Source organism: Poecilia reticulata, linkage group LG13 (genome assembly GCF_000633615.1).
Source record: "Poecilia reticulata strain Guanapo linkage group LG13, Guppy_female_1.0+MT, whole genome shotgun sequence".
NCBI classification, from domain to species: domain Eukaryota; kingdom Metazoa; phylum Chordata; class Actinopteri; order Cyprinodontiformes; family Poeciliidae; genus Poecilia; species Poecilia reticulata.
The window spans coordinates 17,850,493-17,867,415 of record NC_024343.1 but is presented as its reverse complement, the minus strand read 5'-3'; the positions used below and the strand labels follow the sequence as shown (position 1 = coordinate 17,867,415).

Genomic DNA, 16,923 nt, shown 5'->3' with positions numbered 1-16,923 from the left:
ATGAGATCTATTGCATTAGAGCTGCAATGGATCCAGCCCGACATGAACCACTACAGTTATTCAACACAGACTTAGTTTTGGATTAAAGCAATCTGTATTTAATACCAGAGGGTTAGCAGAGGGCTAGTGCTGCAGTCTGTTCCAGGGAGCTTTTCACCGTTTCAGCTGATCTCATAAAACGGTTTTTCCTTTTTCTTCTACAATTTAAAAAATAGAAAATGCCTCTATGCAATTTTCTATTGATTAACTAAAGAAAGTTTAATAGTTCTTTTTTTTTTGTACCAAAGTTGCACCTTTACAGTCTTAGTAAAAAGCAAGGACGGTCTTTTTCAGCATTGAAAAAACAAAATGTAATCTAAATCTGTTGTTTAAATTAGTTAAATACTACACAGACGATCACTAGATTATAGTATATGCTTCTATCTACTTGAGTAAATATGATCTTATTCACTGAATTAATAAGTATACCCTTACTGTAAAGATTCAGTATTGCAGAGATTAATTATAACAGCCTAATTAAGAGCTACACCTAATTAAAATGCTGATCATGAATGTAAATTAACTGAAACATTAATCGACTCACTAAGTTTTGCAGTAGATTAAGAGAAATCTTGCAGAATGTTGGTCTAATGTTATTTCATTTCAACAGCTGCTAAGGTGCGTTATCTTATTTTAATAGGTTCCAAGATGTTCTTACAACCTGATGCATGATTCTTGTTTTCTGTGACTAAATCACATTTTGCACTAAAATAACTTTGCAGAATCAACATATTTTATTTTAGCTTTTCTAGCACAACTAAAGACTCACAAATTGTTCAGAGTTGTAAAAATACTATTTGCAGTAAGTGCTCATAACTCAGCATGCATGTGTTGTAGGATTATTAAACTCATCACAGAAGCCCAAGTCCGACCTGACCATTAAACAAATAACTTTAACCCGCCCCGAGATTTTGGTTGGGGTTCTTTGATCTAAACTCTTAACAGTGAGTGAAATATGTTCCTGTCTGTCTTCACAGGGCCTTCACACCACAGGGCTTCAAGACGCCGACAGCGGAGAAAGCGCGGCCCGTCCGAGCTTCTACGACGACGCCCACCTCGGGTCAGATGGGCTCCATCCCTTTGTCTAGCTCTGCCCCCAAGGAGTTTTACGGGAAGGGCAAATCGAGAAGTCGTCAGACAGAGGAGACCAGTGCATCATCTTCAAACACGACCAACACTTCCAATTCTGAGAGCAACAACAAGAAGTAAGTCCGACTCTGTGGACTCTGGTCGGCTTTTATCTGTGATCACAAAGTGAAATAAAACGGCTTGAGAGCCGTCTAAATAAAGCTGGCTGTATGAAGGTTCTGCTTTAAGCAGTTACTCTAAGATCTGTGGTGAGATGCTTCAAGCTGCTTGTGATCAAGAAAACCAAGTTGACCTTTTTCTGTATTTCAGCAGGCAGGTGGACACGAATTCAAAGAACGTGTTTGGGCAGCCTCGGCTCCGGGCGTCGCTGAGAGACCTCCGGTCTCCCCGTCGGACGTACAAGAGCACCATCGAAGACGACCTGAAGAAACTGATCATCATGGACAACCCCGGAGAGACGTCACCCTCCGACCCGGTAAGAAGCACGCCTTGGCGTCGCTCTTCTGCCTCGTCTTCCTCTGCGCGTCTCTGACCGCCAAGCCTCGTCTTCCTCCAGTCTCCCAGGCACACCCTGCAGCGCACCTTTTCGGACGAGTCCCTGTGCAGCGGGCGCAGAGACGCCGCCTTCGCCTGCTCCGAGAACCAAACCACCTCCAGCGACGTGCTGTTCACCTGCACACTGCCCACACGCAAACATTCGAGCTCCTCCAACAACTCTAACCACTCGCATAGCAAGAAGAGTGAGTGTCAGAGCTGATCGGACCGCCTGCCGGTGTTTGTCCTGTAGCTCATCGCCTCCTCTCTCTCTCCCCGCTCAGTGCCGCTGTCCGCGTCAGAGTTGTCCCTGACAGAAGTGAGAGACAAAGTTCCTCCTCTAAGGAGGCTCGACCCGGGGCTGATGCCGCTGCCCGACACGGCCAGTGGACTGGAGTGGTCCAGCCTGGTCAACGCCGCAAAAGCCTTTGAAGGTGAGACAAGAACCTTTTTTTTTTATCACATTATAACCACAAGCTTCAATGCATTGAATTTAAAGTGGAATGAAAATTACGTATGGCTTTCAATTTTTCACATGAAAGCGGGAAATGCATTTAAGTTCAGCCCCTTTTACCCCGATACCTTTAACACCCGATTTTGGTCTATAATAAGATTATAAATGTCATGAACTAGTTGTGCTAGAATGTATTTATAAAACCCATTAACAAAATGCTAACAAACAGCTGTTTCTTCTAAAAATGTTCACATCGATTAGTCCCTTAAAGTTTTCACGATTGTTTTTATGATCACAGATTTTGTTGTGTTAATTAGAAATATTTGCAAGGAATTTTGCAATATTTGTGCTTATATGTAACAGTAAATGTGACTTTTTGTTACTTGCCATATCAACCATGATATATAACCTGACACCACATAAGGCTGAAGTGGTGTCATAAAATTAAGAAATACTGCCACCTGGAGGTGGCAGTTAGCATCACTTAAACCCTGCGTTATGTTTTTGTTTTTTTTTTCTTACCATTTTTTCTGAAAAGCTTCCATTATCCATCCATCCATTTTCTTACACCCTTGTCCCTTTGTGGCGTCGGGAGGGTTGCTGGTGCCCATCTCCAGCTAACGTTCCAGGCGAGAGGCGGGGTTCACCCTGGACAGGTCGCCAGTATGTCGCAGGGCAACACAGAGACACACAGGACAAACAACCATGCACACTCACACTCACACCTAGGGGCAATTTGGAGAGACCAATTAACCTGACAGTCATGTTTTTGGACTGTGGGAGGAAACCGGAGAAAACCCATGCATGCACAGGGAGATCATGCAAACTCCATGCAGAAAGACCAGGGCCGGGAATTGAACCCAGAACCTTCTTGCTGCAAGGCAACAGCTCTACCAACTGCACCACTGTGCAGCCCAAGCTTCCATGGTTATAATTTCACATGGAAAAATGTGGGGATGTTTTCCAAGATCACAGAATTGTGAAAAGCCAGAGGGACTGATCACTCGCATAGCAAAGAGTCTGGAGTTGCAGCGGGCCACATAAAAAAATATGGTCGCACTTTGAGTTGGGTATATATGAGCCTTAAATGCAATCAAGGTAGAGATCAGAAAGGAAGTATAACACACGATACGGTTAAATAAAAGTATCCCAGCAGCTTTGTTCAATGCATTACCTGAAAAGGGAAAGAGGTGCAGCAGAAGTTCAAACCTACCAAGACACCATCTCTTTCTAAACCAACATGCAGAAAAGAAAGGAGACCAAGAGAGTCGTCGTAACTCTGCAGTTTGTTTTCACCCCTACACCTCAGACCTTACTTATGCTAATAAAATACATTAAAGTTAAATAAGTATGACTAATTTTGGAAGGCTCTGTGAAACAAAACACTTGGGGAAAAGAAGAGGTCTAGGCATTCATCGTCATCTGTTCCTTTTCTCGGTCTGTCTGCTCTCCCTTGAGAGCCACAAAGCAAACCAACGACTAGCAGACACTTGATCCTTACCTGCTGTCAGCTCCACCTGTGAAGATCACTGCGCCTCATGTCTACGTAAAAAACAAAGGAGTCTTTGCCGCAGCTTTCTGCTGCTGCTCTTAATGATCCTCATCATTTCATTTGTTCTTTTTTTGTCTTTCTTGGTGTGTTTTATTTTTATTCTGTGTCACAATGGGAGAACTTTGTGACGTTTACCTGTGAAAAATGTTATATAAATAGATTCTACTCTCCCATCGTAGCACAAAGAACCGTCTCCCTGTTCTCACTGGTCGAGCCGCAGCTTGGAGGTCCGGAAGCGAGACCAACCGCCAGTCCGGTTCAGTTCAACACTCCTCAGACGCCGCGGACCACACCGACGTTCAGCGGGTGGGTCTCCTCTCCCTCTAGAGCAGTGGTTCTTAACCTTTTTTGAGGTACCGAACCCCCCAGTTTCATATGCGCATTCACCGAATCCTTCTTATTCCTCCTCCTCCTTCACCAACCCCCACCCCCGACACGCAACATACTTTGCGGTATTCTGATTTAGTAATGTAATTATGCTACCACCCCCACGCCACTAGAGGCAGTAGCAACCCCGAAAAGATGCGACTAAGGAGCAGATTTAGACTATAGAATTTGGTAAAAAGAGTGGAACTCCTTCAATCAGGGCTCCTCCGCAGCTGTGATTGGCTAAGCAATGTAACGTGATCCTCTGGAGCAAGTGATGGCAAAGCGGGGCGTCATCACAACTTTACACAAGTGTGTCTTTATCTCCGCGGCAGAGGCTCCGCCGAACCCCTGAGATCGACTCACCGAACCCCTGGGGTTCGATCGAACCCAGGTTAAGAACCACTGCTCTAGAGTCACTTCTTTTGGAATAGTTAGGGTTTGTGGTGCTGCCACCTGGTGGTAGTTTGCTTTATTGCCTTGGTTCTCATTTGGAAATGCCATGTCGTAGAAACAACTTCGGCTTCTCGTGCGTCGAAAGAACTAAAGATGAAAACAAAAACCTCTTTAGGAAACTCAGTTTACTAGGAGAACCTTTGATGTGACGGTAACATTTGCTGCGTTTGTTTCCAGAGATGAGGTGCCCAATGACCTGTCGGGTCGGCTCTACCAGCTTGAGGTGATGCTAAAACAGCTGAACAATGATCTGGAGAAGGTAAGACTCGATGAGGAGATAAAAAGAAGTAAATACAGAGCAATTGTGGAAGAAAACCTGTTAAAGCTGCAGTTTTTTTTTTTTTGTTAGTGTTTTGTTTATTGTTTTACCCTGTTCCTGCTGTGGAATACTATCACAACATATTAATAACACTAATGATATTATATAATCATGAATTGAAACTGTCTCAGTTCATTTGTTTTGTTTTAACTCCAAAGATTCAAACCTTTAAAATGCTTGAATTTTACTGTGGGAAGTGTATGAACCCTGTGTGTGGTGCTGGTAGCCGCCTGCAGCTGTTTCTACAAAATATTGGCTCAGGAGTATTGCAAACAAATAAATTTTTAATATACCAAAAATAAATAACTTTCCCTCCCCTATCCAACGATTCATTACCTTCTCATGGGTTCTCAGCAGGAGCGTCACATCTTTGTTGGTGTTTTTTATTTTCCCCAGGAGAAGCAGGATAAAGTCGTCCTGCTGGCAGAGATGGCGAACCTGAGAGAAAACAACCAGCGGCTGCAGGTGGAGAGTCTAACGGCCAGCGAACAGCTGCGCAAGTTCAACGTGCTTTTCACCAACCTCAAGACCGGAAGTGACCATGAGACTCAGCCTGTGACGCAGGACGCCAGCTCCCAACGGGAGTGACGGGCCGGAACCAGGCGGGAGGGGCGCAGGCGGGTATATTCAGCTACTCAGTGGGACTGCCTTAAACCAGAGAGCGTGAGAACGGACCACCTGGACTTGTAACATGCAGCGCTCCCAGAGAGCCTGCACCTGTGTGTACTCTGAGCCCTTTTATTTTTCTAAACTGAAGTGAAAACATCTCATTGGATTCGTGATGCTACTATGCCGGAGGAGCAAGCAGGAGAAGACTGTTTTAGAGAACACTACGTCACCAGGAGAGGCCTAATACTGTTTCTGCAGCAAATCAGCCAAAAAAAAAAAAGAGAGACTGCATCTCCCAGAATGCACTACACATTGTGGAAGCTCTACAGCAGTGGTGCCCAAAGTCGGTCCTCAAGGGCCGACATCCTGCATGTTTTAGTTCTCTCCCTGGTTTAACGCACCTGGACCAAATGAAGGCTCAATAGAAGGTCAAAGAGGAACATTGACAAGCTTAAAATTTTGTTACTACCACCAGGGAGAGAACTAAAACATGCAGGATGCCGGCCCTCGAGGACCGACTTTGGGCACCCCTGCTGTACAGGTATGATTATACAGACGCCTGTGTGGTACGATTCTCATCATCAACATCAAACTAATATACTAAAGAGAGATGTATGAGTGTAGTGTTAAACTCCTTAGAGACACTAAAGTGTTTGCGTTTGATGCGCCTGGCATTTAATTCCTCTAGTGTGGGTGTGTGCGCGTGCGTGTGTGAAAAGTGACAAACAAACTTGTTTACTGTAATGTTAAATCGTTCAGGCTCTGTTCTCCGTTAACGAGGATGTACTGTGGCTCTCAGATGTGAACCGAACCCCCGTCGTCGTTCTGATCCGGGATGATGTCATGAAACTAAACTCAGTGAAATAACATCGTATCTTCTAGGTTTGACTCCCTGCTTTTGCAGAACCCGATCATCTCAGCTCCAAACCCTCTGGATCTTCGTTTTAACCTCAGTTACTACAGTGTGTCTCTTAACAAACAGCCATGACATTTTGAGTTATGCTTTTATTTGGAGACCCGATCTATAGCGATGTAAAAGATTAAGTTTCATCATTTTATAAATAAGATAAGTTGACTATAAATTATTTTACTTTTAGTTCCGTTTTAAAGGTGGAGGTGTTATGTAAAATTAACTTTTTTGAACTTTTTATCATAATGTTATTCCCTCAACAAAAACATACCCGAAGTGTTGCTTTGATTTTTTCGTTCATGTTCTATGAAACCTTGAATCTCTGATGGCAGCTGTTCAGGGTGTCTATAAGCGCTTGGTTTGACAGAGCTCCACCCATTTCCACAAAGCTCCGCCCATTTTCACAGAGCTCCGCCCATTTCCACAGAGCTCTGCAATGGAGCTGCACTCACCAGCCAAGCTTCAGCCTCCTAAGAACGGTATACTTGGAGCACTGTTGTGATGACATGCTGAAGGCAGAGGGTTGGGAAGAGTAGCAGATTCTTAAAGAGACAGTGGCCCAATAACAACAGAGTGGCCCAGTTGTTATTGGGCCACTCTGTTGTACTGTAAAATGGCAGTATGTGCCTGGAAAATGCATAATGCCTCCCTTTAAATTTCCAAGGCAGTAAATGTCGAATCAGATTGAAAGACAGACGACTATTTTTTAAGTTAAAACCTCCTTGTTACTTCTCAGGAGAAAAAATGAGCCTAATCCCTCAAAATGTCAACCTGTCCCTTTAATTTGTCAATATGGAGCTCTGTTGCCCTGGACATGTACTGGCAGGAAGCATCTACTGCACGTGAAAGTTCACTGAACAACACTATGTGTGAGCGTGTGTGAACAGGTGCCTCTCAGTAAACTAACTTATCGTCAAAAAGTTCATTTATCTCCGTGATCTCATTTAAAAAGTGCCGTTTAATACTCAGAGTGATTCATTTTATTCCTGACAGATTTCATGGATGCAACATAAAGCTAATGAAAAAAATCCATCTCTGTCTGAGAATTCAAACATAATTTAAAAAAGACAAAAGCTATTTTAATTTCAAAACATTTTCTCCTGGCTACAGTCGTCGTCTGTAGGATGCTCGAGTGCTGTATTCAAGCATAGAAATAGAAGATTAAGTGGAAGAAAAAAGTGTGGAATACATGTCTGAGGAGTTTCACTTTTTCAAAATTTAACAATATTCTAATTTACTGAGAAGCCTCGTTCGTGTGTGTGTGTGTGTGTCCCCATATGCTATAATGAACCCAAATAAACAAAAACACTTTATACCCCCAGCCTCCCTAATATTGTCTACTATAGCTATTTTCCTACAGAAGAGTGTGTTTTTAGGATCCCTGGTACTTTATGGACAATATATCCCAGCAGAGGACCAATCTGAGATATTTCTGATGAAAGCGTATCTGTACTCCTTTACTGAATTTTCCAACCCTCTCAGGTTCTTTGATGCTGTTTAGCGCTACATCTCCACCATCAGAGACGATGTGCTGCTGTTTATACTGTTTTAGGCATCCCTTTAATATTTCTGGGTTGAAGGACTTTTTAAAGACGGCGTTGGAGCCAACCAGTCTGGAAAATAGCTTCGCTTGTTTGCATATAATCTACAAATTTAAGGGCAAATACGGACTTGTTTATCAACAGCTTACTAATTATTCTCCATGAGATGACAAAGTGCAAAAGGCTGTGATAATTTAGTGAGTTTCACATTTTTCCTGCCCTCTCAATGTTTGAAACATGACTTGAAATGAGACAAAAGGTTTTCCTCCTGCTTGTCTGTTGCGTAGAAGTACAGCTTTAGCTCTGATGTCACTGACCCTCTGAGGTCCAACACTTTGACCGATCAGACGGCAGCCATTTTGGCCCGGAAGCCGCTTCAGCCCTCATGTCTTCTCATGGTCGTAGTTAAGGACACCATCCTGTAAAATGTTTTTGTTTTTTTTCCACTCAGCTTTGTGGGTGTCGCTCTAACTTTAGTCTTAATTTCCTGTTTGCTTTTGTAAAACGGTTGCAGTTTCTTATGTTCTCTCTCTATATATATTAACAAATATAAATCATGCTATGAATAATTTTTAAGCTATTTAAAGCGTACACAACTCCCCAACCCCTGTTGAACAAGGCAGTGATGCATCATTATTATCGGTAATTTTATTTTAATGTTAAATATTTTTGTAATTTATTTTGTAACCCGTTGGCCACTGTTGCAGAATAGTGAGGAGAGAAGGTACTGTGTTTTAAACGTGCTGTTTTACCTCTGATTTCTGTTCATAGCTGATTTGTTTGATGCCTCTGCGCATCAGGGGTTCTTTCAGCATAAACGAAGCCTTCTGGATTTCTTTGTAATAACTTGTAAATTGTAAATTATGTTTTCATTATTTTATAAAAAAAAAAATTAAACTATATGAACATTTGTTTGTCTTTTTTCTTAAGATATGCAATCTTTTCTTTAGTCCTTATTAAGTGTCAGAGCTTTTTTTTCTAAGTTCAAGTTGAGAGTGAATGTATTTTTCTATTTAAAAAAAAAAAAATCTAGATTAAATATCTTGTTTTGTATAATTTGATGAAAACATTTTTGGTGGTAAAACTAGAGACCTGCAGCCAGTTCAAGAAAACTCCTGGTTGCTGGAGAAATTTACACCACATCATATCTGGAAAATGAAAACCAAAGCAACTTCATTTTAGATAGTATGATACATCCCAAATCTTCCGTTTTTGTTTTGAAGGTTTTATAAAGACACGATATGAAGAAGAAGTATCTTTAAAGAGAGACGGATTCACTGCAGCACGGATGAGTCTCGGATCGGATTTTGGACTCAATCTCAGGTGCGGAATCACTCTGAAGCTAGAACTCGTCGGCTGGAAAACATATCTATATATGTATGGATGTATATCCATACATATATATAAACATGTATCCAATATATATTCAGTATTAATCATTATTTGTGTTTGTATAGTTATATAAATATGTATTGATCTTAATAAATTAAATTATGAACGGCTGTGGGCTTTGTAATATGCTCTTCACACATCAATATCAGAATATTCCATTCTTATTCTATTGTTATTGCCACTAAGCATATTTAAATGCTATGTATTAAAAATATACTTAAAAAATACAATTGTTTATAAATGTAGCTTTGATAGATGTTTGAATAAGGTTTCCAGTAACAAAAAAGCGTGTTATGATTGATTAAATGCGCTGATACGTCATTGTGCTGCTCAACACACAACGCTGAGTGGAGTCGAGTACCGCTCCAAGATGGCCGCCCTAAATCTCGTCAGCGACAATAGGCGAGAGCGGTCCATGAGGCATCTACTCTTATGTCTATGGACTTTACAGCTTCATTCACTTCTTCGGCTGCCATTAGTAAAACAGCGCAGAAAGATGACGTCATCGTTCACAATTTATCCTGTTCGCTGATTGGCCCGGTTCAAATTTTACCGGAGAAATCCATTTCTATGCAGAAAAAAAAGCCCTGGAGCACTGAAAGGAGATGGCGTTAAATTGCGTAGGAACGACATGACCAGGCTAATACTTACCCAGACCTACAAAAAGCCTCTGAATCAAGACTTAGTTTAAATTAAAGTCAATGATGTGGTTGAAACCCCATCATTCAGCTCCCTGGAGGCCTGGTAACATGTCATTCATTTGGTCCAGATCTAGACCTGAAGGTTTGACAGTGGCTCTTAAGGACTGGGGTTGGACACTCCTGTCTTAATGCATCATAAGACAGGTGTTTAAGATGACAAGAAAACCAGTTACAATTTTATTTAATAAAAAACACAAATAAACATCTTAAGGTTACAGATCAAGTATGATCTCTCCAGCGTTTCCAACATGAGGAAACACATTAAAGTCCCAGCAGGTTTGTTTACAGGCCAGACGGCCGCTCTAAGAGCCACACATGAGGCACTCGTCTCTGTTCTCCAGAGAGCAAACCATGGCTGCCTTGTTCCTCTCCTTGATCTCCTGCTCTGAGGTCTTGCTCTGCTGCACCTCCTTCAGCTTCTCCTTGTTCAGGGTGAACTGGATGGGGTTGGCAGCGGGCTTCGTCCTCAGGTAGTACATTCCCGTCTTCAAACCCTGTTATTAAGAAATAAACACTGTAAATTCAGCCTCCCTGTTCCCAAATGCAGCTGAAAGCAGATATTTATGAACGATTTCTCAGTTTTCTTGACGAGTTAAGATTAATAAAATTAAAACGCGAGAACAGCAGAACGACATCAGCTACGCAAGGACCAGTCCTGGTTCCTGACACCAAGAAATTTACACAGACTTCTCATTTTTGCCAACATTTTGGATCTCCATTCACAAGCTTCTTGCTTCTTCTGGAAGTTTGGCCCATTATTGACCTCAAGTTCATTTGAAACCCAACGATATATCACAAGGTATGAATATTCATTATTCTTGCGTTTAAATAACGTTTTCCCTAATAGAGGAAGCTTTCAGTCTGATTCAATATTGAACAGCGAGAATAAACAAGAAAGTTCTGTAAATTTGTGTAAATATCTGGTTTTAAGAGTAACATCTCTCTGGCCTCTGTGGGAGGTGTGACTCGCCTGCTTCCAGCCGTAGAAGTGCATGCTGGTCAGTTTTCCATAGTTGGGCTCAGCGATGTGGATGTTCAGCGACTGGCTCTGGTCGATGAAGGCTCCACGGTCTGCTGCCATCCTCAGCACGGTCTTCTGGGAGATTTCCCAAACGGTTTTATACAGCTGCTTCAGGTCCTCTGGGACCCCGCTGATGTCCTGTCAAAGGTAAACGACAAATCTTTATTAGCAAAACCGAAGCTGAGAATGGTTCATGTCAAGGTGAGCCGACCGTCACCTGAATGGATCCGTTGTTTGCGATCAGCTTGTTCTTCATCTCCTCGTTCCACAGGCCGCGCTCCGTCAGGTCCTTGAGGAGGTGAGGGTTGACAATCTGGAACTCTCCGGACAGCACCCTGCGGGTGTAGATGTTGCTGGTGTACGCCTCGATGGACTCGTTGTTGCCCAGGATCTGGGCGGTGGACGCCGTGGGCATGGGCGCCAGCAGCAGGCTGTTCCTCACGCCATGTTTGGCGATCTTCTCCTTCAGCAGCTTCCAGTCCCACAGGTCGGTCGGCGTCTTCTCCCACATGTCGTACTGGAGAATGCCCTTGCTGACGGGCGAGCCCTCGTACGTCTCGTAGGGGCCGAGCTCTGCGGCGAGCTCGCAGCTGGCCTCCAGGGCGGCGTGGTAGATGGTCTCGAAGATCTGGATGTTGAGCAGCTGGGCTTCGGGGCTTTCGAACGGGTGCCGCATCAGGATGAAGGCGTCGGCCAGACCCTGGACGCCGATCCCGATCGGCCTGTGACGCTTGTTGGACGTCTCGGCTTCAGGGACCGGGTAGTAGTTGATGTCGATGATCTTGTTGAGGTTTTTCACGATTACCTTGGTGACGGAGGCCAGCTTCTTGAAGTCGAAAGTCCGCTCTGGCGTGACGTACATGTTGAGGGCGATGGAGGCCAGGTTGCAGACGGCCACCTCATCCTTGCTGGTGTACTCCACCACCTCCGTGCAGAGATTGCTGCATTTGATCGTGCCCAGGTTCTTCTGGTTGCTCTTCCTGTTGCAAGCGTCCTTGTAGAGCATGTAGGGCGTCCCGGTTTCGGTCTGGGACTCGATGATGGCGTACCAGAGCTGCTGCGCCTTTACCACCTTCTTCACCCTCCCTTCCTTCTCATATCTGGTGTAGAGCTTCTCGAACTCCTCTCCCCAGCACTCGTCTAGCCCAGGACACTCGCTGGGACACATCAAGGACCAGTCCTGGTTGCTCTCCACTCTCTTCATGAACAGGTCAGGGATCCACAAGGCGTAGAAAAGATCTCTGGCTCTCTGCTCCTCCTTTCCTGTGTTCTTCTTCAGCTCCAGGAAGTCGAACACGTCGAAGTGCCACGGCTCCAGGTACATGGCGAAGGCCCCGGGTCTCTTGTTGCCGCCCTGGTCGACGTAGCGAGCCGTGTTGTTGTAAACTCTCAGCATCGGGACCAATCCGTTGGAGTTGCCGTTGGTGCCGGCGATGTAGCTTCCCGTCGATCGGATGCAGCTCACCGCCACGCCGATCCCGCCAGCGGACTTGGAAATGAGAGCGCACTGCTTCAGGGTGTCATAGATGCCTTCGATGCTGTCGTCCTTCATGGCGAGCAGGAAGCAGCTGGACAGCTGCGGCCGGTTGGTCCCGGCGTTGAAGAGGGTCGGAGAGGCGTGGGTGAACCACTTCTCCGACAGGAGGTTGTAGGTCTCGATGGCGGCGTCGATGTCTCGCCCGTGGATCCCAACTGACACCCTCATGAGCATGTGCTGCGGCCGCTCGGCCACTTTCCCGTTGATCTTCAGCAGGTAGGAGCGCTCCAGAGTCTTGAAGCCGAAGAAGTTGTAGGAGAAATCTCTGTCGTAAATGATGGAGGAATTGAGGCGGTCCTTGTTTTCCATGACGATGTCGAGTGTCTCCTTGGAGATCATGGGAGAGTGGCGTTTGTTCAGAGGGTTGACGTAGGCGAACAGGTCTTCCATCACCTCGCTGAACACCTTCTTGGTCTCCTTGTGCAGGTTGGAGACGGCAATCCTCGCAGCCAGGATGGCGTAGTCGGGGTGTTTGGTCGTCAGGGTGGCCGCAATCTCTGCCGCTAGCGTGTCTAGCTCCACGGTGGTGACGCCGCTGTACAAGCCCTGGATCACCTTCATGGTGATCTGAGTCGGATCCACAAAGTCCGGGTTCAGGCCGTAGCAAAGCTTCTGGATGCGGGAGGTGATTTTATCGAACATGACGCGCTCCTGGCGCCCATCTGGGAGGGGGGGGGGGGAAACAAAAAAAACAAGAACCAGGATGGTTTTCAGTTAAATCAAGAACCAAATTCTGCCAAATGAAGCTTTTTCTTCAAAAATAACAAGAAAACATTGTTGAGATTCTGGATTTGTACAGTGTGCAAAGACGACGCATGACTGAACACCAATTTTAATTAATTGATCATCATATCAATCCAGGTTCTGTTGACAGTAACTTTCTGTTATAGAGGAATGGTTCCACTGCACAGTTGCCCTATACTTGCTCAGGATGAGGGTTTCCCAGTGTATTCGGCTGGGCTTCGATTGTGTTGTTTTATTTTATTTTTTAATAAACCGGAATAATTTAGACAAATTTAGATAAAACTGGACAGAGAGATAAAACTGGATAGAGAACAGAGAGTAATTGGACCTGAATCTGTTTACAACCACATTACTCTAATTTGTTTGGTCTACAATGGGATCTGTCAATGGACCTAAATTAGTAGCTATAAATTAAATTTGCACATAAACTGAACTAGATACCTTAGCCATTTAACTATTAAACTTAAAGTGCATTTATTCTCCTGGATATCTCCTGGACTTTAAAGCTTTCTAAATCCGCCTGTTTCTGGCCGGGAATCGAACCCAGGACCTTCTTGCAGCAAGGCAACAGTGCTACTAACTGCGCCCCCATTCTGACTTAAATGGATAATTAACCTTCATTTTGGCGCCATTTGAAACAAAGGCTCATTTCTGGCTATGTAAACAAAACCAACAGAGCTCAAACTACTTATCAAAGTGTGCTTGTTGAGTAAATGTAAAACATTGTCTACTTTTTTGCCTCCTATACTAAAGTTTACTGTTAAGTTAGCGTGCTACCTAGCTAGCTCAGACAAATTAAAATCCCTCCCACAGCCTGGGAGGTTTAGCTGTTACTGCTAAACCTCCTTGTCAAATAGATGCAGAGCCAACATTAGAGTCGCTATCGTTCCTTAATCTTATAAACAGCTGATGGCTAAAGCAGCAAAGCTACCAGAGGTCGAGCTCACACTGTTCAGCTAACCAAACTCACCTCTTTTAATCACGAACATCATGATGAAAGGTGATGTTTCCCGTCTCCTGGGTTAGCGGCAGACACAAGCAAGAACCTCTTCTCGGTGTCACGGTGTGCAGGCAGACGAAGGACCCCTCAGGTTTGCAGGATAGAACCGCGAAAAACTCTCAACTTCCCGCTAAAGATGCATTTGTAGGGAAGGCGGAGACCTTTGGCATGGACAGGAGTTTGGACCAATCAGCAGCGGGAAGCTACGTGACCACGAACCAATCGCAGATCTTCTTCCGTGATTGGAAGAAGATCCCATTCCCGCCACGGAAGAAGATGTTCTTCTGTGAGGGGAGTCTTTTTTTTCTTCTTCAGTCCTTCACGAACAAGAATATAAAGTAAAACAAGAGCACCTCATTACTACTGACTTATAAAACATGTCCGCGCACCAGCTAGCTTTATAGTTAACTTCTAAGAAACAAACAAAGAAAGAATTAAAGAAAGAAAGGAAAAAAGAGCACATTAATGGTCAATTCTCTTTGGATCTTAAATAAAGTCTGTATATAAAGGAAGTAGGAGCCTCTCTGCTGTGAAGTGATCCACCAGTGTTGTTGAGGGTGGTGAGAGGAGCCCACTCTCATCTTCTCTGAGAACAGAGGAGACACATAAACACCTCCATAATTACAAACTTGCATTTTTAACTTTTTAAAAAAGGTTTGATTACATGCTTTTAATTTTACATTAAATCCTCAAACAGTGTTGATTTTAAATTTTTGATATATTGTGTTTCTAATTGGTTCCTTAAAAAGTCTGTGGAAATAAGAACAGTTAAGTAAATAAAGTATGGTATATTTATCCAGCACCACAGCTGTATCTCACAACCACATAAGATGGTTGTGATGACTTTTGTAGTTTTATAATTTAACATTTTTAAAATAATAATAATAATTTCCACTTATTTATATAGTGTCATTTTACAACAAATAAAAGATAAGGACATTTTACATCAATTCAGTTAATATCCATTTTTAAAGTAATATATAATCAAAGCAATTATTTACAGTGCAATTATATAGGACTGAAATGCAGTTATTCAGGTGAAAAACCAACTTCTGTTACTTATTAATTGAACTGTCTTACAATTCTATACGAATGGCAACATATCCTCTTACATATCCACTAATGCTACTTCCATTCCATTTTGTAACACAGTTTAGTTTTTCTTTACCATAACAGGTAATTCTGTACCAGTGGTTTTGTGTTATGTGCAGGGGTGAAAGTAAGGGGGTACGGCAGGGTGCTGCATACCCCTAAAGTATTTAGCGGGGGTAACAGTACCTGCAAGAGAGTGGAGCGGCTGTCTGCTGTAAAAAATCAATGGGTTCACTGTGCAGCCGTGAGTTCACCCACTAATCAGCCGTGACTGATTAGGTTTTCAAGAACAATCTAAAACACAACCTAATCAGTTAATGAATACTTTTTTCCCCATTTCATATTGTTTCTGAACTGTTCGTGCTTTGCTAGAGCAGCGGTGCGATAAGTCGATCACGGAAGGTTTTGAGTCGATCTCGGCATTAGGTGACAAACTGAACGCAGGTAGGACGCTGAGAGCAGCGCGTCCTCCTCTGACTGGCTTAAAACGTTTGTAACTTTATGAGAGAACAACAAAAAAATCAACAAAACATGTTCAAATTAATGACCCAACGAACAATCTCAGTAATTATTGTTTCAACAAGGTGTTGCGCAATTCTGTGCTTTTCGGTTCCATTATCAAAATAACGAGCAGAGCAGGAGTTTAAAATTAACTAATCAACCACCGCTGTGTTCAAGGAGCGTTTATTAATGATCGCAAAATAAATATCAAGCYTGCAAACCTAATATCGTAACGGACTGAATGTTATGTTTTTAACTTAATCTCGGGTCAGCTTGTGGAGCGCAGGAGGTTGCCATGGCAACGGGTGTGCTTAAATGACACACAGGGAGAAAGAGAGAGAGAGACAGAGAGAGAGAGAGAGAGAGAGAGAGAGAGAGAGAGAGAGTAAAAGGGTGCGAGTGGTTTTAAGTTGATCACCTGTTCGGGTTGTTTTACCTTTCTTTACCTTTGCCTTGGTGCATCACAGCTGTTGTAATTTCTGAACGTTCAATAAACAAAAAACTTGGACTAACTATCTCGTTCTTTGTGAGTATACGTCATTTACAACAAACATCAAACACGGTATATATTTTTCATTAAGTATTTAACAAACAAATGGCTTCTACCGCAATAATTATGTGAAATTTAATTGTCTAATATAAAAAAATAGTTTGGTGCAGTCGGGCTCAGAGTCTGAGAGGCTTTTCCTTTATCAAGCAATTTTGGTTTTTGCCTCTTATTTAGTGGAAATATTGATGTTGATAACTGATGTTGATGAGACTTGATAACCTTTTCCAACCTTTATAGCTCCACTGCTGAAAATKAGGCTCTAACATTCACAAATGACATTAAAATAAAATCCAGTCCAACATCTGGTTTGAGGTGATTCCTCTGGAACCTGTTGGAGGAAAAATATCCCAACTTCAGAAGATGAGCTTTAACTTAACAGAGCTCTGTGGTTCCTCCTATCAGTATGAGAGTCAGGGTGAGGAGGCGCCATGTTAGGAAGAGAAGTGGAAGCTGCAGGATCTTCAGAACAAACAGGTCGTGATGCTAGGCTACTGATAATGCCTCTGTCTGGACACA

General features: G+C 43.3%; 2 protein-coding genes across 3 annotated transcripts in view; one reads left to right on the top strand and one right to left on the bottom strand.

Moving 5' to 3' along the window:
- sipa1l3 (signal-induced proliferation-associated 1 like 3) overlaps window positions 1-6,081 on the top strand; it is an 81,348-nt gene extending 75,267 nt beyond the window's left edge. The window contains exons 18-24 of one of the 2 annotated variants that reach the window (XM_008425771.2): window positions 1,017-1,244; window positions 1,441-1,603; window positions 1,685-1,868; window positions 1,947-2,096; window positions 3,848-3,974; window positions 4,668-4,749; window positions 5,206-6,081. In XM_008425771.2, coding sequence (XP_008423993.1) covers window positions 1,017-1,244; window positions 1,441-1,603; window positions 1,685-1,868; window positions 1,947-2,096; window positions 3,848-3,974; window positions 4,668-4,749; window positions 5,206-5,397 — 1,126 coding nt within the window. In that variant the 3' untranslated portion in view covers window positions 5,398-6,081. Of the gene's footprint in view, window positions 1-1,016; window positions 1,245-1,437; window positions 1,604-1,684; window positions 1,869-1,946; window positions 2,097-3,847; window positions 3,975-4,667; window positions 4,750-5,205 lie in introns of both variants that reach the window. The other variant, XM_008425770.2, reaches the window with a different exon arrangement.
- Window positions 6,082-10,109: 4,028 nt separating this feature from the next.
- On the bottom strand, window positions 10,110-14,445 carry LOC103474651 (ribonucleoside-diphosphate reductase large subunit). The gene is made up of 4 exons (XM_008425769.2): window positions 14,235-14,445; window positions 11,201-13,182; window positions 10,933-11,121; window positions 10,110-10,456 (listed from the first exon to the last, which is right to left on the bottom strand). Exons 1-4 carry the CDS (start codon window positions 14,254-14,256, stop codon window positions 10,265-10,267), a joined length of 2,385 nt encoding a protein of 794 aa, XP_008423991.1. The 5' UTR covers window positions 14,257-14,445; the 3' UTR covers window positions 10,110-10,264.
- Between the last annotated feature and the right edge of the window lie 2,478 nt (window positions 14,446-16,923).

What these genes read in the sequence shown, in the direction of transcription:
- LOC103474651 (XM_008425769.2), bottom strand. Translation starts at nt 14,256, where the DNA reads ATGATGTTCGTGATTAAAAGAG. An exon ending in CAAACAACGGATCCATTCAG is followed by an intron (nt 11,122 to 11,200) that starts GTGACGGTCGGC and finishes TACCTTTGACAG; the next exon opens with GACATCAGCGGGGTCCCAGA. An exon ending in ACTTCTACGGCTGGAAGCAG is followed by an intron (nt 10,457 to 10,932) that starts GCGAGTCACACC and finishes TCTTAATAACAG; the next exon opens with GGTTTGAAGACGGGAATGTA.